At 36.6% G+C, this 23,041-nt stretch overlaps 1 protein-coding gene across 2 annotated transcripts in view; it reads right to left on the reverse strand.

Moving 5' to 3' along the window:
- Positions 1–214: 214 nt before the first annotated feature.
- Positions 215–23,041, reverse strand: part of ABHD17B (abhydrolase domain containing 17B) — a 48,884-nt gene continuing 26,057 nt past the window's right edge. For both annotated transcript variants that reach the window (XM_027549463.1, XM_027549464.1), the window contains exons 2-4: positions 8,258–8,727; positions 4,480–4,659; positions 215–1,748 (exon numbers count right to left, since the gene is read on the reverse strand). In XM_027549463.1, the coding sequence (XP_027405264.1) occupies positions 1,529–1,748; positions 4,480–4,659; positions 8,258–8,724 (867 nt within the window). In that variant the 5' untranslated portion in view covers positions 8,725–8,727 and the 3' untranslated portion in view covers positions 215–1,528. The remainder of the gene's footprint in view (positions 1,749–4,479; positions 4,660–8,257; positions 8,728–23,041) is intronic.

Consider the following 23,041-nt stretch of genomic DNA (forward strand, 5'->3'; position numbering starts at 1 on the left):
CCACTTAGCCAAACTCTGGGGTATGTTGTACAAATAAGGAACTATCTAGGCTTCAAGACAATAATAAGAAGGAAAAAGTCTCTTTAAAAGAAAGCAATAATAATAAAATTTAGAAAACTATAGATCTATATACTATAAAGATCAATGGTATTTTTTTCCAGTCCTTATTTTAAGTAGGAAGTGAGGAGCATGGAAGAAGGAAAACAAGCACAGCTGAGTGGCATATTTTTGTTTTACTATTAATTCGACACATCTGAACCAAAGCATTCACAATACTTGATATACTTTGAAGAGAATCATATACTATAGTCTTAGACATAACCACAGAACAAGCAGAACAATTAAAACTACATAAGGCCTTAAAATATATCCACAGTGTGTATATTCATTCATTTACAAATTAGACTACATACCATTAATTTTAATTTTTCTTTCATTGTTTTATTCAAGCAGTATTCATTCAAGGAAAGGCAACTTAGTTTTTGTGTGTGAGCTTTATTTTTTTTTTTTTACTACATTGGTTATTATAAAAGTTATGAATTAAATGTTTTCTTATCTCCTGCATCCAGGAGTAAATCCATGAAATTCTCAGAAAGTAATTCAAAACAACAGGTCTTATTCTTAAAAACAGTCAGAGTGAAAACGGATTGAACAGCCAGTCTGTGTGTAGTCTTAAGGAACATCTAATGGACTTTCAGATTTTCTAATAATGATAGTATTGCATTTCTACGGGATTAGTCAAAATTTAAAACATTGTGTACAAAATCATTCTTGAAGCTCTAAATGCCTTTTAAATTACTAATTTGAAAATTTTAAGTAGTTGCCTCACAGTACCAAACTTAAAACTCAAAACTAGTTCAAATTCAGTTCTATCGTGACTTCTCATTTAAAGGTAACTAGTTGGTAAATTAACAGATGGCATAAAAATTAAGACTTACATCATTTTTTTTTTTAAGGAGAAAATGTATGATAACCAGGGAATACAGAAAATTCAATGTATTTTACAATAAAAATAACCTTTTAAATCTCTATCCCTGTACAACAGGGTTTAGGTCATCTTTAGTGAACTTGCATGTTTTCATATAGTTTATTATGAGTACTTGAACTGTTTTAGATATACAGCTTTTTATTGAAAGAATATTACATTTTTATACCAGGATAAGATTTAGTACATTGAGATGTTTTAAAAATATTTATAAATTTGTTTCTGATATGCAAAAGCATTTGGCAATACTTTTATAGCATTTGATTTTATAGAATTAAAATTTCATACAGTACTCATCTTGATGTTTAAAAAAAAATTCACAGAAAAAATATAAATTACATAGCCTGACTGCATGATACTGTTATTTCCAGTTTTTAGTTTGGTAATTAAAACCTTCATTAAGTCTGTTAACAAATCATTACCTGTACATTTATGAAGGCAACTGACATGATTTGCAAACAAAACCTTCAGGTTTTATGTTATTTACCAAAGAGTGCAGTTCAGCAAGAAAAGAAAATCCAATATGCAAATTTACAGAATATTTTACAAATTTACCAGTTCCTGTGACACAAACTGTTTCAATCTTTCAAGGTATTGTCCATAAAGTTCCACATCATTGTGACCTGCCCCTTCAACCCACAGAGGCTCCACAGGTCTTTGGCAACGCTCAAACAATGCGAGACCATGTGAAAAGTCTATTACTTCATCTTCAGTCCCATGAATTATTAATACTGGAGAGGTTATCTTAGAGATTTTGTCAATGCTGTAGGAAAAGAGAAGGGGGAAGAAGTCAACAAATTAAGTATGAAAAGGAAACATAAAACAGATTTTCTTGTGTTATATTAGATAATTCAAACATCAGAACCACCTGTAAATCAATTCAGAGGGATAGATACCTTTTAGATTAGAAATAAGATTCAAAAGTCATCTTTACATTACTCCCTGCTTTAAGATTATCTGAAGATGTTAATTTCATGCACTTCTGTTTGAGAGAATGACTCAATTATTACAGTCACCTTAGTTTGCTTTTCTACAGATATTTTTTCTTTTTGGCTGTTCTATGGCATGTGGGATCTTAGTTCCAGAGCAATGGGAAGTGCAGAGTCTTAACCACTGGACTGCCAGGGGAATCTCTCCTTTCTACAATGTTGATATTTAGAATAGAAACTTAGGTTGCAAGGAGAGGAGGAAATCAAGGGCTATTTCAGCTATGTGCTAACTTAATACCTCTCTGCACTCATATTTTTTTCTCCCTCCTAATCTCTTACTAAAATGATAGCAAAATATATTTTTTTAGGGTATTTACTCACAAAAATTAAAATAAAATACAACATTTTGGAACAGGAAAGCAGATGAGTATGTGAGAAAATAGATTAAAAGTGTAGGAGAAAACACAATTTTAAGAGGATAGAAGGGTAAAGTGAAGAACCAGCCCAATTTGTACTACGGAATACTCCAGAAGGAACTGACATGGGGATGAAGGCAGGTGATTCAAATCTACAGAATTTGTTCAAAGTCTCTTTAAGAAGTAGTTAGCCACCCCTGCCCCAGTTCTTTTCCTTCCCCTTGCTTTTGCAGCTGGGTAACTTCCCTGTACCTAGTGGACTAGGGGATTACAGACACAGTTTAAGGCAGAGATATCAAATAACAAGTAAACATATACATGCTGGCATCCAGGCCTTCATTCCTAAGGCATAGATGTAGGAAGAGTCTTCTTTGGAGACTATATATTTGCCTTAAGAGGAAAGATAAATAAATTCTGATGAGCAGCATGGGAATCCCCAACTAATCGGCTTGACCAGATCACTGGATAGTGAAACTCAGTCAACAAGTCTTAATCACCCACTTCAGGTCAGCTCTTTAATTCCTTACTTTTCCATATGAGCACATAACCAAGAATTATCAGACATCAGAGGAGAATACTTTAAATGTAACACAAGGATCAAAATAAACAATAAAAAAGGGCAATTTGGAAGAGACAAACTATACAAAGAAGCCTTACAAATAACAATTCTTTAAAAATTTCCTGAGAGAGAGAGAGAGACGCCAAGGCATTTAGGTATTATAAGCATAAAATGAGGATAGAGTCTTGAAAAAGAAGACATCAATGAAATAATTCAAGGCAACATTTGGTAAGGAGAAATGCTTGGGTATATTATTTGCTGCCAACTATTCCATAATAGAGGAATTAAACAAAAAAGGAAATGTATGTTTTTCAAACAGTTTACTGTTAGTGCTTCTGTTGGTGTAGCTAAAACGAAAGAGGGTGTCAGACAGACACATAACTTGGCAGTAGTTTACCCCAAATGTCTCCCTATCATTCCAACCATTCAGCAAAACAGTATAACACATATACCCTCCAATCTACCATTTCCTAAAACCAAAACAAATCCCCAATAAATGTAAAAACCAAAAAACCCCATAGGCTTGCTCTGGTGATAGGATCATATGCTCCCATAAGCTTGCCTACCAAAGTAAGCCTTTAGGCTAATGAAGAAAAAATGGTTTTGAAATGACCCTTGCTGTTCTTATAAATAATTGAGTGATGTTTTGGCCTTTGGCCCATCTATCATTCACAAAAAACCTTCGTATTGCTGCCCATTTGAGAAAGAAAGTAAGACTGAAATTTGCCAGGCTCTCACTTCTTGCCTTTTCCCTTTATTGGGAAAAACAGGCCATCAATTTTTTTGTAATGATGAAGAGGAGCTAGCACGAACTATCATTCTACGTTGAGAGACATGAAGAAATGTAGTCCTCCTTTTAAATCTAACACTTATGTTTGCAGACTTATGGGGCAATAATTATTCTGGTTCATTTAAGACAACATTTTTGCAATTCATTTCTTTTGTAAAACATATCACTAATGAGACATCATTCACTTATTTTTATGCACATGTATCTCCTTTTCCTCTACTTGTTCCTCTCCTTCAGTATTATGCACCTCACTGGATGGCACTATCACCCATTAGCAACTCAACAGAAATCTGGGGGGACCTCCCTGCTGGTCCAGTGGTTAACTCTCTCAGCTCCCAAAGCAGGGGGCCCAGGTTCGATCCCTGGTCAGGGAACTAGATCCCACATGCTGCAACTAAGACCTGGTGCAGCCAAATAAATGAATAAATATTAAAAAAAAAAAAAAAAAGAAATCTGGGAATTATATTCAATGTCTTTTGTTTATATACAGTCTAACATTTATTCTATCAATTTTACTTCTCAAATTCATTCTCTTGTCTCCAATACGAGTGCCACTGTCTGGGGAATAAGGCTCACAGCACTTTTCACCTAGGTTACTATTGCGCAAACATTTCAGCCTGCTGACTGGTGTCCTGCCACCACCCTCTTCACAGATTAATTATTTCACAATTTCGATAATATATGTAAAATATTAATAGGAGTTCAAGGCTGAGAGAACTGTATCATGAATACCTTGAGCGATGGAAAAAAATTCCTTCTAAAATTTTTTTGAATTAAACTACTTGCATATTAATACTTACTTTGGGAATGCATCAAAACAGTAGGTCTTCTTGGTATCAGGAAAAGCAACTCGCATTCCTGAGGTCAAAGGAGAATGAAGAATAACAGCAGCACTCTCATACCGAGCAGCAAGATCCACAGATGGTACTGTCCCTATACTCTGGCCATATATAATCACATTTTCAGGGCGAATGCCATATCTACATAGTACAGAAGTTTAAAAAAAAAAAAGGGTTGTAGAGTCAGACTGGTATGAAATGTTCAGTCACTAGTAAGTACTTAATCTTACAAAAGAATGACTTAGAATGAGACAATGCCAACAAATTTATATTTAAAATTTAAGTTTCTTAGTCACCACTACCATATCTAATGCCATAATAAAATCTATATTCATTTATTTCATCGGTTTCCATTCCATCTTTTGAAAAAATAGTAGCTGAGGTCTCTTACAATGTTAACCTTAAAGAATGAATTTATTAAATCATTTATACAATTCAATGTAGCTTACTATTAAATATATTTGGAACATACTATGTCACTAATATTTTAATGGAGATTCAGTTTTTATATTCCATTCAATGTAACAGAGGTTCTTTATTTCTCTAGGTATTAAAAGTGGCTCTTTTTATTTTCTGAAGTTGGTCATAGTTAACAGTAGGGAATGAATAAAATATATGTATTATAGCCTAGCGCAAACTACTTATTTTCTTGAGATTTGCATTTATTCACCCATAGAAATGGACTAATGTGGAAAAAGATCAACAGATGAATGGGAATTTCAAATGCCACATGGTTTGGTGATTTATGAATAGACTTCATGACAAAATCTCAAGAGAACTACCTTAATTCCTTTAAAAATGTTTCAGTAATACTGGATACACACTATGTTTCTACAATATAATTGTCCTAACTATAAACTACTGGCAGTGTAAGTGAGGTACTGTGGGAGCTTATGAATGTGCGATTAAGGGCTAGAGTCACATCAAGTACACTGCCTTTCCACTTTAGTGGTCTGACAGCAGTCATTTCTGGATGCTGACAGTTATCTGCACAACAGTTTTTAGTTTTGTGAAAAGGTAAAAGAATCTGAATATTTACCAGGAAAAAAGTAAGATAAACCCTTGTGCTTCCTATAGCTCTTGCCAGGGGCACAAGACTATTCGAACTATCTAGGTGGTGACGTACCGCCTTACAATTTCTTCAAATCAGTTCTACACAAAAATTTGGACCCTGGCCCAGAGACTGGGTTCGAGTTACTCCAGATTGACTCTAAATGTAACAAAACTAAGAAAAGTTTTTTTTTGTTTGTTTGCAACAGACTTAACTTTATAGGAATGAAGGAATTAGGAAAATGAACATTTGGTGGCAATGACGGGTTTTAGGCTAAAGCTAGCAATGGCAAGGCTCCAAAGTAGCAGAAGCAGCTGCCAATTTAGCATCAGAGGACTTGAGGCAGAAACAGAATTTCAGAATAGTACATGTTGGAAAGGACTTTAGAGACCATCTAATCTAGGTCAGCTGCTTACTGAGCAGATGTTCAAAGTCAGAGTAAGTTAATGACAGACCTATAATTAGGCTCAGGTATACTGACTCCAGGTCCAGTGCTTTTTCTATTACAGCACACAGATAAGGAGCTCAGAGACTGTGGGGGAAAGGCCACAGAGTGAGTATTAGTCCCTTATTTTCTGTTGATCCATCAGAAGTTCAGTAATGTGGGTTATAAATATTCAATTACCCTTAAAAGGAAGTTACTCAAATAATAATTAAGCTCATTAATTATTTTTTCCCTTCCTGTTACTTAAACCCTAACTTTTTACTTTAATTCAGTAAAGGAAATGAAAGGCATGCATTCTAATTACACATATTTTATTAGATGATAGAATTCAAGAACTGGAAAGAATCTTGGAGATGATTTAACTCAACCTCTTCATTAAGCAAAGAAACAGAAAAGTTAAAGTTTTCAAGACTTCCTATACTTACTAAGTCCTCTAACCATATTTAGGGTTCAATGTAAGAGAAATTACAAGTCTGAAATTCTATGGTAAACGAGTATGTGAGATAATTTACCTATTCTGTTCCTGCTCTTCAGTCATACTGGTCAAATGTATAAAAAGATTAACCAAGATAAGAAATCATTTTAGAACGTTTCTTTTAAATTGATATCAGAGAAAACTTAAAAAAGAAAAATAATAAAGCTGACCACTTACAAGAGGGGATTCTTTTACGTAAACATAGAAAGAACACCTGCTAAGTCACTTCAGTTGTGTCCGATTCTGTACAACCCCACAGACGGCAGCCCACCAGACTGCCTCGTCCCTGGGATTCTCCAGGCAAGAACACTGGGGTGGGTTGCCATTTCCTTCTCCAATGCATGAAAGTGAAAAGTGAAACTGAAGTCGCTCAGTCGTGACCGACTCTTAGCGACCTCATGGACTGCAGCCCACCAGGCTCCTCCATCCATGGGATTTTCTAGGCAAGAGTACTGGAGTGGGGTGCCATTGCCTTCTCCGAGAAAGAACACCTAACTGGATAATAATGTTTTACTTCAATAAATTTATACTTTTGTTTTACTTAGCACTAGTAAGGAAGGCTTTCTGCTTTTAGCACTATACTAATTCACTGAAGTTGATTATAGTATGTGAATTATATTGCAATAAATCTGTTATTTAAAAAATTATATTTTCCTGACAAGTATTATACTATATTCAACTGGCTGACTCTGAAAGCAGGCACTCACTTTTGTTTGTATGCCTGAGGGGATTGATACCAGTGTAACTGAAGCAGATTTTGCAGTCATTTACGGTAGTTTGGACGTTTATAAATATTTACCCTTCTATGCCTGCCTCCCTCCCACCCCGAAGCTACTTAATTACTACTTACCATCTCTTTTTTTTTACTTGTTAGAAATATGTTCTCATATCATTTCAATTGACTTAATCTCTTTTATACACTTCTGTCCAGTTCTTTCCCTGGACAGAACTCTGCTATGAGACCATAATTCTATTATACATCTTGGGGGAGGGGGGTAAATGTTTCTAAAGACATTTTCTAAAAAGATTATACCTACTAATAAAATTGAGGAAGTTCTTCCCAGCCAACTGAAACCATTAATATTAATATTTAAAGATTAAATTAGGAATGGGAAGTTTTCTCTATGTACTCTAAAATACTCTGGAATTCAGGCAGCTTATTAATGTATAATGAGGAATAATTTGTACTAAGGTATTATTTCTATTTAGTGTACATTATCTGTCTGATGAGAAAATGCACTGAAGTATACAAAACTGCAATATTTTTCAAGAAAAAATTGTAAGTATCTTGGCGACTAAAAGATGATTAATGTAATTTCTATTTATTTTTAATTATATAAAATAATGCAAATCCTGCTTAGGATCTGAACAAAAGCAATCTAGTCTCTTATTCTGTTAATGACAGATCAAGTGAATGATTATTTAAATCACTGTTTTTTCTCTCTTGAAATTCTGCAACTTTGAATAAACATTTTAATACCACAATCCAGTAAGTTTTCTTTTTCTCTAATAAGTTTCTAAAGCCAAACATTTTTCATTGGCTTAAATAAATTTTTAAGAATCTCTCTCTCACACACACACATAATTTATCAAACTCTTTTATGCTATTATACAAAATTTAAAATTATAATCTAAAACTGTAACTATTTATAGATTTATACAGGTAAATATAATCTCTACTTAGTACTTCAAGGTGTATTACAAAAACATATTATTTTTACACAAGACAATTTCAGCGTGTGGAAAACAATTTCCAATCACTATTTACCTTGTCCTAAGAGCAAGCCAAGCAGCTTCTATGTCTGCATAGAGGTTCTTCTCTGTTGGTTTCCCAGAACTTGCACCATATCCAGAATAATCATATGAGAATATATTACAATTAATCCGTGATCCCAGTCCTATGTAAAAGCTGCTCATCTGACCAAGATCAACAGCATTTCCATGTGAGAAGAGTAAAGTATATTTGGCATTGGGTGAGCAACGCACAAACATGCAGGCAATTCTGTTGCCTTTACTGGTTCTAGTCATGAAACATTCAATGGCATCTTTTTCTCTAGAAGAATATTGCCAGTCTGCTCGTTCTGATAGGTGTAAAGTCCAACGGCTTCCACTTTCATCACACATCAGCGTATAAGTTGGATCAGGTGGCAAAAATGCTAACTTTGAAGCAATTTTCCCTGGACAAGGTGGACAGCAGAAGAGGCAACATAGCTCACTGAACGAAAGATTATTCATCTTCTGAAAAAGAAAATAGTCAATGTTTTAATCACTGAATGTGCATTCTGCATTTACATACAATAAAAGTTAAAACAAAGACACCAACCAGTAAATTCTACTAGTGGTCAGTGTCTACTACTGTTACATGAAGTATCCTTGCCCCAACAGATTTTTGGCATCTTTGTAGAAACACATTAAATCCTGAGGTGAGGCAAATACTCCTGAGCAGAAAACAGATTCAAATACTACATGACACCTTTCAAATAGTAGTGATATCTTGTAATACTTAACCAAAATATGAAAAATGATATTCATACCAGAGAATAGGGGTATAAATTTGATATTTCTCCACAAAAAACAACAAAGGAGGTATGAAATATCTTTAGTTTGTAATTTCAGTGAAAATTTTCAGAATCTCAAGAGAAGTTAGGGATTTAACATAATAAACATATAATAATAGCACTGATGAAGCACTTACTGTCTATCAGGTGCTGTGCTAAGTGTACTATGCCTTTTCGCATGTTTAATCCTCTAAGCAGTCCTCTTTGGTAGTCTGAGAAAGAAACCTGCACAAGGTCAATCAGCTGCAGAGCCAGGATTTTACACCAGGCTCAGGCATCGTCCTACATCCCTAGGTCATACTGCCTCAAAGGCTGAGAACACTACTTGACTCAGAAGCCTATTATTTCAGCCATAGTGCCAGCGGCCTAAATAACCTATAAGACATTAAAATCAATATATGTTATGTATGTAATTATTGCCCAAATCAAGAAGGCATTATTATGGAAAAAAAGGTAAAATCTGCTCAAGGAAAACTTTCAAATGGTTGGACAGAAATAAGTGGAACGTTTGAAGTCAGAGTTGGGGGTAGCACTTGTTAACCATATAACCTTGAGCAAATTATTTACCTTTTTGACCCTTATTGTCTTCGTTAAGTAAATGCCTACAATGAACAGACTGGTCGTGAAGAACAAATACAATGATATTGTTAAAGCATTTAACATGGTAATAATGGCTATAGTCGACACTCAGAATGGTCCACTTTCTCCTGTGCCTTTTTCATCAATATTTTAAAAGTATCCACAGTTCATATTAACTCAGGAACATAAATAAAGTACTACTTGTTTGCCCTACCAGCATTTCCTTCTAATTATCCTTTCTTAAATTCTTATCTCTTTTTATTGGCAGACCATTACTTAGTTCCAGTAAGAAGGCATTCAAAACAAACACCTTCCAGAGTAACCAGAGGTCTCTCTGGTCTGGTCTAATGTCATCTAATTTTCTCTAAAAAATCTAAATAAAGGATAGGAAAAAAGTACTTCATTATACCAAAAAAAATGAAAAAAAAAAAAAAAATCACTCAGAAGAGTGACTAAAGTGTTGAATACATAAAGAAAGGGATGCCTATTTCATTAATTACTGATTCAAAATCTAGTTTATATTGCTTAATACAAATGTGTTAATTTCCATGTATAAATTGAGTAGGTAGAAAGAAGCAGCAGAAACATCAGAGAAAGAAGCAAGCAAGGGTAGGAGTGATATGAAAGCCTTTAAAAGATGAGTAAAGTAAAGGCAGAAAGGGAAGCATTTTACTTGCATTTCTATCTTTATTCCCTTTCAGCCTTCAAAATGAATACAACCTGAGTAAGTTAATGTCTTACTGTGGTTGGAAAGAGTCAGATAGAGCAGAAATGACAACTAGTTGTCATCTATGATGATAGAAAATTCTAATTGGTTCCATGAAGGGTTGTGCTGAGAAGGATTCTGAGGGGATACCCAGGGTTTGCCAGACAAAGAATGTGCGACAAATTAGTGATGTCTACTGCAGAATTTGGTTACAAATCTATTATCCTGGCCAGGTGAACAAAAGATCTGGCAGGGATGGTAGAGAAAGAAGTTCAAAGGGTCAGTTACAAAAAAGATGATCTGGAAAAAGATGAGGTAGAAGATACAATATATCAGTGCCATCTGTTTAATACTCTGCCTATGGTTATTTCTCACTTCCAATTACCTTACATGCCACCAACTGCTCACTCTGAACAGCCTATTAAAAGCTTATTGGCTATACTATGTTCCTGTAATTTACTTCTTGAACATGAAGACTTTTATATACTATAGTAATTTTGAAATAAATCTGGCTGACTGAACACACACAATGCTGCAGAGATGCTTCTGAAGATAAACACCAAAGAAAAGATGAAGACGAGAAAAATCTGCTGTGCCACGGTCAAGTCTAATGAAAGAACCTAATTTTCTTAATGGTGGCAGAAGAAATTATTCCCACCTCCACTGCCTTGAATCCACATAACTAGTATCCACTTAATAACAAAACCTTGGAAATTATTGCTTTCCTAATAACAGCTCTGATAGGGCAGCAACCCAGACTTGCTTAAAAGTTATTCTCTCCTTTCCTATAAATGTGAAATTTTTCCACAACAGAAAATATAAATAAAACAAACCTAAGTTTTACTATGATCAGAACTGAGCAAACTACTGAGGGAGAATATCTTATTCTTGATAAGTCACTGAAATATCTTGTTAAATTTAGATAATTTAAACCCAATTTTTTTATATAACTCACTTGAATATAAACATGTCATTTACCAGTTATTTCTTGGCAACAAAATAATCACAGGTAGAAAACAACAGTTATGACCAAACAAAAATAGGGATTTAAAATAAGTTATAATAAACTTATTTACAGAGAGAGAGAGAAGAGAAAACTTAAAGATGAAGCAGAAAAAAATGTCAGAAAGAAAAATACAACTGGAATCTCTGCAATAGAAAAATCAGTATCTGAAACAAAGAATTACACTGGTGGATGGGTACAAGTATCAATAAGAGTTTAAGAACACATTAGTGAACTGGAAAATCAGGATGAGGAATTCCCAAGTACAGAAGCTTTCAGGAGGATAAGAGATGGAAAATAAAGAAGAAAATTTAAGGAGGATGTAAGTAGAAATAAAAACTAATATCAATATTATATAAGAATCCCTCCAAAAAAAACAGAGGATAAAATAAAGACAATCTTAGTAATTTTTCAGAATAAAAGAAAATTCAGACCGAAATAGCTCAGAATGCCAAGAAGGTATTTAAGAAAACATTCACAGTTAGACAAATTACAGTTGATATTAAAACTGAAACAAAAATCTGAAAGCTTCCAAAAAGAAGAAATTACTTACAATGGAACAAGAATCAGATGAACATCTAACTTGTCAATAGTGATGCTAGAAACCAGAAGACGCTGAAGGGATAGGTTTAAAATAAGTTAAAAACTTTGAAGCTAGAATTTCACAGAGAGACAACATACCAATTTAACATGAGGACAAAATAAAGATATCTGCAAAAACACAAGAACTCAGATTAAACCGAGATCCTCTTTGAAAAATTTTAGTAAAAAGGAAAAGAAATCCAAGAGAAGTCTGAGATATGAGTTAATATAACATCTGTTTCTTTTAGTAAATAAGCAGTGAAGGAAAAAAGCAACAAAGTATATCCCTAATAATCCAGAATCAAAACTTCAGAGAAATACCAATATGGAGAGGATTGGAAATAGTACAAATGTGCAGGGGCACTGTCATCTGAACTGATCAGAATATTAATATTGATGAGCTTAAGACACAGAAGAAAAGCATGAATATAATTTCTTTGGGGAGTGCCCCATCACAGGGCATGCAGGATCTTAGTTCCTTGACCGGGGATTACACCCATGTCCCCTGCAGTGGAAGCATGGAGTCCTAATCATGGGCTGACAGGGAATTCTGAAATATCTGACAGTTTCTAAGAAACACCTGAAGTAATTATAGTCATTTATTACAAATGTTTAGCTTTATATATTTATCAGGATGTTAAACTTCAAGAAGGCATATAAACACAAATAATTATGGTAAATTAATGGTAGATATCAACAAAATAGAGAACAAAAAGCAACAGAAAAATTAACAGACCAAAAAAAAAAAAAAAAAAAGATTCTTAGAAAAGGCTTCCACTACTTCTAACAGCAACTAGCAGTAACTGAGGGTTTCCCTTGTGGCTCAGCTGGTAAACAATCTGCCTGCAATGTGGGAGACCTGGACTCGATCCCTGGGTTGGGAAAATGCCCTGGAGAAGGGAAAAGCTACCCACTCCAGTATTCTGGCCTGGAGAATCCCATGGACTGGATAGTCCACGGGGTCGCAAAGAGTCGAACATAACTGAGCGACTTTCACTTTTCATAGCAGTAACTGAGCACTTACTAATCCTAAAGTGTCAGGCACTGTACTAATCCTTTTCACATATTAATTCACTTAATTCTTTCAATAATCCTCTTACATAAAGACTACCCTTATACTTGTTTTCCAATTGAGGAAAGAGAGGCACAGAGTAGTTATAAACCTGCCAGGGGTGACACAGCTAGTAAATGGTAGAACTAATAAGTGGCAGAATGACTCTGGAACCTGAATTCATAATCATAGTTTTATGGAAAGAATATTCAGACAAGACTTATCAAGAGAAAAAGATGTGCAAAATCTAAAATGCTAAATGAAAAAGAAGACAGATTTATAGACAAGCTTTAAAAGTAAAAAATATCATGAATAAGTTAAATGACTGGTGAAATATATTAATTTCTTGAGTAACAGAACAGCAACAACAAAAATACCCAATAAAAAATGAACAAGATCTGAAAAGACATTTTCCCAAAGACGATATCCAAATGGTGCATAAACACATGAATGGATGCTCCCCATCATTACTCATTAGTGAAATGCAGTTCAAAGCCACAACATACCAGTTCAATCCCACTAGGATGGCAATTGAAAAAAAAAAAAAGGTTGACAAGGATATTGAGAAATTGGACCCTTCATAACACTGTTGATAGGAAGTAAAATGGTACAATTATTTGGGAAACACTTTGGCAGTTCCTCAAAAACTTAAAACACAGAGCTACCACTTGACTAAGCAATTCTAATCCTAGGTATACACCCAAGAGACATGAAAACATATGTCTACACAAAAACTTGTAAATGAACGTTCACAGTGGCATAATTCATAATAGCTGAAAAGGCAGAAACCATCCAAATGGTCATCGTCTGATAAACAAAATGTGGGATATCCATATGATGAAATACTGAATAAAAACAAGAGCCAAGTATTGATGCATTCTACAAAGTGGATGGATCTTGAAAGAAGCCAGTCACAAAAGATCATTTTATGATTCTATTTATATGAAACATCTAGAATAGGCAAATCTATAAAAATAGAAAGAGATTACTGGTTTTCAAGCACTGTAGAGCATGGAAAGTTGGGGAACAATGGCTATAGAGTATGTATGGGGTTTCTTTTTAATGAAAACACTCTATACTCAACTTGGATGGTAGTTGCACAGCTTCAGTAATAGTAACCTTTAAAAACTGTATTAAAAAACCCCCAAAACTAGTTGTATCCTTACCTCTCGGTATGTAGAACACAAACTCCAGATGGATTATAACTCTAAAAGTCAAAACTAATACAACTCAGGAAAAAAAAAATCCATAAAAGAGAAAACACTAGCAAATTTAGCTTCAACCAAATAAAGAATTTCTATTCAGTAAAAAAATGCTTTGGGAAGTATGATTTCTTCATCCAAAACCATCCAGTCAGAGGGTTAATATCTAAAATAAGAAACTTCTACATAAACAAGAAAATAACAAAAAGCTCAAGAGAGGAAATGGACAAAACATGAATAGACAGAAGGATACACAGGCTAACAAATATATGAAGAAAGGTCATTCTGTACCACTAGTGCCATGCAAAGTATCTTACACATAATGAAGTCTCTTAACATAATTTTTTAGACGAATGAGTTAATAAATTATTAGTGAAGTGAGGTGAAAGTCGCTCAGTCCTGTCTGAATCTTTGTGACCCCATGGACTATACATATACAGTCCATGGAATTTTCCAGACCAGAATACTGGAGTGGGTAGCCTTTCCTTTCTTCAGGGGATCTTCCCAACCCAGGGATCAAACCCAGGTCTCCAGCATTGCAGGCGGATTCTTTGCCAGCTGAGCCACAAGGGAAGCCTAAGAATACTGCAGTGGGTAGCCTATCCCTTCTCCAGCGGATCTTCCTGACCCAGGAATCAAACTGGGGGTCTCCTGCATTGCAGGTGGAATCTTTACCAACTGAGGTATCAAGGAAGCAATAAGTTTATTAAGATTAACTCAATTCTCCTTACCTCAGAAGTTCCCACAAAAGGCAAAAAGTTTACAAATCAACATGTTAAGAAAGCAAGCCAGCATATTTTGTGACAATTACTTAGGTGTTCTGTATGGTGGCAGCATAGAACCAATCAAATAAAAATGTATGAATCTGAATGAGGCAGGAAAAGCATTGCTAGTTACTAAAATCGTTCAGTGCATTATAAAGCACAGAATATTAACAGTCTCCCAGGGAGAAGGAAATCTTGCCCCTTTGGCAATCAATTCACAAAATGAAAGGTCAGCTCAATGTTAAAACAGATGGCCCATTGTGAAAATTAAGGTTTTCCTTTTGGCGGGGGACTCAGTTACTTTACTTTTATAGCAGAAGGAAGTTCCAAAAATTGAATGAAATAATAATTTAAGAACTTGCTTCTCCTGGTAACTTTTTCCTGCTCAATGACAATGGAAAAAAGATGAACACCTGAGTCCTTTCTCAGCAAAACAGTAAGACTAGTAGTGTTAAAGATCGTTCTTAAATAAAATGACATACTATAATCTCCTTCCTTTCTTCTGACACAAGAAATAACTGAAATGACTTGTGGCAATTCCTGATGTAATAACGTGTACTGAAAAAAAAATCTTACTTTGATCTCTTTTGTAATAGTTTCTTGGTAATGCAGACTGTCTCATATTACTACCATGTACAAAGGATAATTGATTCTTTTAGGGTTCAAGAGTTTGTTGTAATGAACTGAACTAGAAATTAAAGACTTATGTTTTTTCAAACTGCCAGAAGAAACCCGGAAAAGTAAAAATTAAGTTAGAATTATAGCAGAGCCTGCCTAACACCAGAGATGTATAAACAAGGTAGATGTTTGAATATTAAGAGCAAGAGGTAGCAAAGATCAGAATGAAGTCAGAAGTGATGGCACAGAAGATACTCAACTATGAAAAAGAAAGGGAAAAAAAAAACAAAATAAGATTTAAGGTTGGTTCTGTGCAAGCAGGCCATGATCCCAGCACACCGCAACTGACTAATGCAAAGGAAATTACCATTAATACTACTATACCGAGGGGGTTAATCACATTCAGCTCAGTAGCCTAGGGGTGTGTCAAAGTAAGGCAAATTAAGCTCACTTCAGTCTTCCTGGAGGGCACCAAGTGACTGAGGCACTGCCGCCCTAACATCCAGCATGTTATCTGTAGTAACATTTACCAAACTGCAGCAACAAGGAAAATATGTGTTACGGTTTTTTAGGGAGCCATATATATTACAGAGTTCAATGCATAAAGAGAAATGGAATATTCATCATTAAGGAAATTTGGCAATATACTTATTTTCCAGTCAAGACAGAGCACCCAGGACTTCCCTAGTAGTCCAGTGGGTAGGAATCCGCCTATCAATGCAGAGGACTCGGGTTCAATCCCTGGTCTGGGAAGATTCCACATGCTGAGGGGCCACTAAGCAAACCACTGACCCCATGTGCTGCATCTACTGAAGCCCATGCACTGAGAACCTGTGCAACGAGAGTTCATGGTCTGCAACAAGAGAAGCCACCGCAAGGAGAAGCTGTGCAGAGTAGCCCCTGCTCGCAGCAGCTAGAAAAGCCCTGGTGCAGCAGTGAAGATCCTGCACTCTCCCGCCCCCAAAAGAGAATCCAAAATACTTAGAATGATCAAAATTTCTGCTGTTACTTAGAAACAAGGTGCTTACTATATGTTGTTTTAATTGGAATGTAATTGCTTTACAAGTTGTGTTGGTTTCTGCTGTACAATAATGTGAATCAGCTATATGTAAAAACATATCCCCTCTCTTGTGTATATGTGGTTTTAACACATTTTCTTATTTGTATATATAGTACGTAGAAACACAGCTTGTGTGTGAGCGTTAGTTGCTCAGTCATGTCCGACTCTCTGGGACCCCATGGACTGTACAGCCCATGGGGATTCTCCAGGCAAGAATACTGAAGTGGGTTTGCCGTGTCCTCCTCCAGGGGATCTTCCCAACCCAGGGATTGAACCTAGGTCTCCCGTATTGCAAGCAGACTCTTTATCATCTGAGCTACCAGGGAAGCCTGAAATACAGCTTATGCAACTGTTATCTCTTTGAGGTAGGTTATGTTTATTTCTTCTTTTTGATCATTATAAGAATCAACAGGGCTTCCCTGGTGGCTCAGAGGTTAAGAATGTGCCTGCCAATGTAGGAGACACAGGTTCGATTCCTGATCTGGTAAGATCCTACATGCCATGAGGCAGCTAAGCCTGTGGGCCACGACTCCTGACTCCTCAACAAGAGAAGCCACCACAATGAGAAGCTCATGCACCGCAGCTAGAAAGTAGCCACCACTGACAGCAATGACCCAGCACAGCCAAAAAAAAATCAATAGCAGAAGTACTCCACTGTATGTGAGATCAAAAGACTTGATTGAGTGACTTTACTAGGAAAAAAAGACTTAGGAAAGGAGTTTTTCAAAGCACTGTATTTTTTTACTATTTCAAATTGAAAAGAAAAATTTCACAGAACTATTCACTGAATCACGTCAGTTACTTTCTAAGACAGAGTTATATAATTTTTAAATATGAATAAGATTCTAGAGAAACTTAATAACTGGACCAATGTATCATTTGAGAACACCTATGAAATGTGGTTTTTGTTGGTACAACTGAACAGATGCCCTAATAATTGTTGTTTTAAAAATTTAGGAGTTTCTCAAATAGGCAATGGAGAAGGCAATGGCAACTCACTCCAGTACTCTTGCCTGGAAAATCCCATGGATGGAGGAGCCTGGTAGGCTGCAGTCCATGGGGTTGGGAAGAGTTGAACACGACTGAGCAACTTCACTTTCACTTTTCACTTTCATGCATTGGAGAAGGAAATGGCAACCCACTCCAGTGTTCTTGCCTGGAGAATCCCAGAGACCGGGGAGCCTGGTGGGCTGCCGTCTATGGGGTCTCACAGAGTCGGACACGACTGAAGCGACTTAGCAGCAGCAACAGCAGCAAATAGGCAAAATGTACTGGGCAATGTCAAAGTAAGTTTCCTTTCCTGTTGGTGAGAAAAGTTCAGGTTAGACACATAAAAATGTTGAGGTCTACCAGAGATACCAAAATAATCTCCTTCCTAGTGTTAGTATGACGGAGAGGGCATTGGCACCCCACTCCAGTACTCTTGCCTGGAGGGTCCCATGGATGGAGGAGCCTGGTAGGCTGTAGTCCATGGGGTCACGAAGAGTCGGACACTTACTGAGCGACTTCACTTTCACTTTCCTCCATTGGAGAAGGAAATGGCAACCCACTCCAGTGTTCTCGCCTGGAGAATCCCAGGGACGGTGGAGCCTGGTGGGCTGCCATCTGTGGGGTCGCACAGAGTCCGACACAACTGAAGCGACTTAGCAGCAGCAGCAGTGTTAGCATAATTTATTTTTTTTAGTAAAAGAAAGTTAAACTGTAAGAATCAGAAGTCAGGAAACTGGACCTATGGCATGATTATAGACAATGGAAATTAAGGCTGAGGAGCCTATAAAAGCTACGCTAAGCAAACTAATGTGCTTCAGCAGTCTTACATACAGGTCAATGCAGCCATTTCTGTAATTCTTATGTTTTCCTTTAGTTTTAAAATTCTTACTGCACTAGTACAGGAGCCACTACCTATCTATGGCTACTTAGTAATTAAAATTAAACATCCAGTTCCTCAACCACACTAGCCACATGTGCTTGTTGTTGTTCAGCCACCCAGCCATGTCTGACTATTTGCAACCCCATGGAAGGCAGTGTGCCAGGCCTCCGTGCCCCTCACCATCTCCTGGAGTTCGCCCAAGTTCATGTTCATTCCAAACCCCACAGTGCAGAATGAGGATTTCCATCACTGGAGAAAGTCCTAGCAGGTAGTGTTGAACTAAAAGAATTCAAACCCAGGCAATGCAGAACCACAGTTTACATGCTTAATATCCACACTAGCTTTCAATGCTGGTGCTCCTTCCTCACCAATCTTCCCATCAAAGTACATATAAGCAATTTTTATAGATTGTGTTGAACAAGTAACCATCTAGAACTAAATGAGACTACCTACACAACAGACTGGTTCCAAATAGGAAAAGGAGTATGTCAAGGCTGTATATTGTCACCCTGCTTACTTAACTTATATGCAGAGTACGTCATGCGAAATGCTGGGCTGGAAGAAGCACAAGCTGGAATCAAGATTGCTGGGAGAAATATCAATAACCTGAGATATGCAGATGACACCACCCTTATGGCAGAAAGTGAAGAGGAACTCAAAAGCCTCTTGATGAAAGTGAAAGAGGAGAGTGAAAAAGTTGGCTTAAAGCTCAACGGTTCAGACAACTAAGATCATGGCATCTGGTCCCGTCAGTTCAGTTCAGTTCAGTCGCTCAGTTGTGTCTGACTCTTTGCGACCCCATGAATCGCAGCACGCCAGGCCTCCCTGTCCGTCACCAACTCCCAGAGTTCACCCAGACTCATGTCCATCAAGTCAGTGATGCCATCCAGCCACCTCATCCTCTGTCGTCCCCTTCTCCTCCTGCCCCCAATCCCTCCCAGCATCAGAGTCTTTTCCAATGAGTCTTGCATGAGGTGGCCAAAGTACTGGAGTTTAGCTTTAGCATCAGTCCTTCCAAAGAAATCCCAGGGCTGATCTCCTTCAGAATGGACTGGTTGGATCTCCTTGCAGTCCAAGGGACTCTCAAGAGTCTTCTCCAACACCACAGTTCAAAGGCATCAATTCTTCAGTGCTCAGCCTTCTTCACAGTCCAACTCTCACATCCATACATGACCACTGGAAAAACCATAGCCTTGAGTAGAAGGACCTGTGTTGGCAAAGTAATGTCTCTGCTTTTGAATATGCTATCTAGGTTGGTCATAACTTTCCTTCCAAGGAGTAAGCGTCTTTTAATTTCATGGCTGCAGTCACCATCTGCAGTGATTTTGGAGCCCCCAAAAATAAAGTCTGACACCGTTTCCACTGTTTCCCCATCTATTTCCCATGAAGTGATGGGATCAGATGCCACGATCTTAGTTTTCTGAATGTTAAGCTTTAAGCCAACTTTTTCACTCTCCACTTTCACTTTCATCAAAAGGCTTTTTAGTTCCTCTTCACTTTCTGCCATAAGGGTGGTGTCATCTGCATATCTGATCAGATCAGATCAGTTGCTCAGTCGTGTCCGACTCTGGTCCCATCACTTCATGGCATAGATGGGGAAACAGTGGAAACGGTGTCAGACTTTTATTTTTTGGGGCTCCAAAATCACTGCAGATGGTGACTGCAGCCATGAAATTAAAAGACGCTTACTCCTTGGAAGGAAAGTTATGACCAACCTAGATAGCATATTCAAAAGCAGAGACATTACTTTGCCAACAAAGGTCCGTCTAGTCAAGGCTATGGTTTTTTCAGTGGTCCTGTATGGATGTGAGAGTTGGACTGTGAAGAAAGCTGAGCGCCGAAGAATTGATGCTTTTGAACTGTGGTGTTGGAGAAGACTCTTGAGAGTCCCTTGGACTGCAAGGAGATCCAACCAGTCCATCCTAAAGGAGATCAACCCTGGGTGTTCTTTGAAAGGACTGATGCTAAAGCTCAAACTGCCAGTACTTTGGTCACCTCATGCGAAGAGTTGACTCATTGGAAAAGACTGATGCTGGGAGGGATTGGGGGCAGGAGGAAAAGGGGACAACAGAGGATGGGATGGCTGGATGGCATCACCAACTCGATGGACATAAGTCTGAGTGAACTCCGGGAGTTGGTGATGGACAGGGAGGCCTGGCGTGCTGCAATTCATGGGGCTGCAAAGAGTCAGACATGACTGAGCGACTGAACTGAACTGATACAATAATAATAGAAGATTATCATCTTAACAAAAATTTTACGTCTAATCCAATCTTAACTTAAAAGCCATTTTATTTAACAATGTTATTAAAAGGTTCCTTGTATGTTGGAGTTGCAGGTAAACCGTAAGAAAATATTAAGAATGTTTGTGACTACTGGCTAACTGATTTCTCTGAACACAATCCATACAATATTCTAAACATTTAAAGATCCTGATGATACACTCAACCAATGCCTGAACAACTCAATCAAGTCTTCCTGTTTAAGCAGAAGGACAGTTTGATGACTTGAATATGCTAATATCACAGATTCCTATAAAACTCTTGGTGACTATAAAGTGCAATTTCAAAGTCATACCTCTACATGTTGTTGCTGCTGCTGCTGCTGCTGCTAAGTCGCTTCAGTCATGTCCGACTCTGTGCGACCCCATAGATGGCAGCCCACCAGGCTCCCCTATCCCTGGGATTCTCCAGGCAAGAATACTAGAGTGGGTTGCCATTTCCTTCTCCAATGCATGAAAGTGAAAGTGAAGTTGAGCATATGCTAAAATATGAACAGACACACATTTTCCTACCCATAAACATGGCATTTTTGGCACTTCTAATGAAAAACTTTCTAAAACATGCTTATCTTCAAAGTTCACAATGTACATTGGTGAAGATATTCCACAAATAAACATTATTTTCTTCATATTTATAAGAAGTAACATCTGTTTCTGGGACATTTTCCAGGTGAACACTTAAACACACTACATACCTTAAAACACCCATCCACAGCACGATATAATCAAAGTAGTTAATAAGGTTCAGAAAATACTATATTCAAATAATTATTAAATAGGCAGCATAATTGAGATGACTATGATATTAAAAAGTAACATTGCAATTTAAGACATGGTTTAAAAAAAAGTCAAACAACAAAGTTTAAAAAATAAAAAGTAGTCTCCTTCCAGGCTAAATAAAGTAAGTACTGGTTGAAAGTCAATTTAAGAATTCAGTTCCCTAGATAATTCTTCCCAATTCAGAAGACCAGAGGTTTACATTGGAAGAATCTTCTGAGGAAGCAGAATAATCTGAAAGATACAATGATACTTATATGGGAAGGGTACATGGGGAAGTTGTGGGAAGGAGAATGTAACAGTTTGGGGCCTTTTGTAAGTGGGATGTCAACATATAAGAAGTAGCAATATAATGTTATTTAGGAGGTAAATACCAAAGAGACAGAGCAGGGCTCTGGCTTGCTAATTTTTACAACAAATCTTGTAGAATCATTTGGCTCTTTAACCATATGCTTGTGTGAATTTGACAAAAATAAAGATATAGACATGATAGACAGATGCTGGTTGAATGGGTGGATAGATTTAAAAAAAAAAAAAAAAGCCTCTTCCCTTATTCCACCAGAAACTGAAACCCAAACCAGGCTCCATCCCAGAAATTACGATGTTGGGTCATTTGTTTTTAGATCTGATGTTTAATACCACACTCATATGTTTATCCTCCACCATCATGTTTATCATGAAAAATTTAGAGAATCTACCCTTTCTCCATTCTCTGCTCATTTTGATGTTACTTTTTAAGTTTTTATAGGTTATTTTTATAACTTTCAACATTATACTTGAATCTTCACTTCTTGTTCCACCAACTTCAGGAAGTTTCTACTGGCTTCCCATATAATCAAATACAATTATAACTGGGTATAAAATTACATTCACATTAAATTTTATATCATTTGCAGTTTGTTTTTTTTAATTATTAAATTTCTGTTTTATCTACAGGATGATTTTTTTTAAACGGGTAACAATAAACATTATCTGCAGTGTTATCCACTGCCATCCAGGTAGTGTGATGTTTTAGGTCACTAAACTCCAAGTGTTAAGGTGCTTTTATAAACTCTGATAACTGCTTAAAAATAAGGCACATTTCAGTTTGTTTCATATTTGGACTTTCTGAAGAACCTTTAATTCCCTCAGACCTGTGCCTTTTTTTAGTCTTTACAAAATTCAGAAGCTTTCATAACATTTAATATATTCCATCTTCTTATTCTGAGAATTTGTGCAATAGAATCTGTGTTGTTTCTGAAGACGTTCTTAGATCCCAGTGAATTTTGTTTTAATTTGAAACAATCATGTTCTGGGACATTTCCCAGTCCAGCTGTGTGTCTATCCAGGATTTCTTTTCATCTTTCTTCTACTGTTTCATACCATGTTTTAATCCTTTTGTGGGATTATTTTTTGTTTGGTTTTGCTAGAATACACCTCCAAGCATTTGCCCTCCCTCCTTCACAAGGGCCCGGGGAAAATAAAGCATATTTTAGTGAACACTTTTAAAAAGTTCTTATTT

The sequence above is a fragment of the Bos indicus x Bos taurus genome, chromosome 8 (assembly GCF_003369695.1).
Source record: "Bos indicus x Bos taurus breed Angus x Brahman F1 hybrid chromosome 8, Bos_hybrid_MaternalHap_v2.0, whole genome shotgun sequence".
Lineage (NCBI taxonomy): Eukaryota > Metazoa > Chordata > Mammalia > Artiodactyla > Bovidae > Bos > Bos indicus x Bos taurus.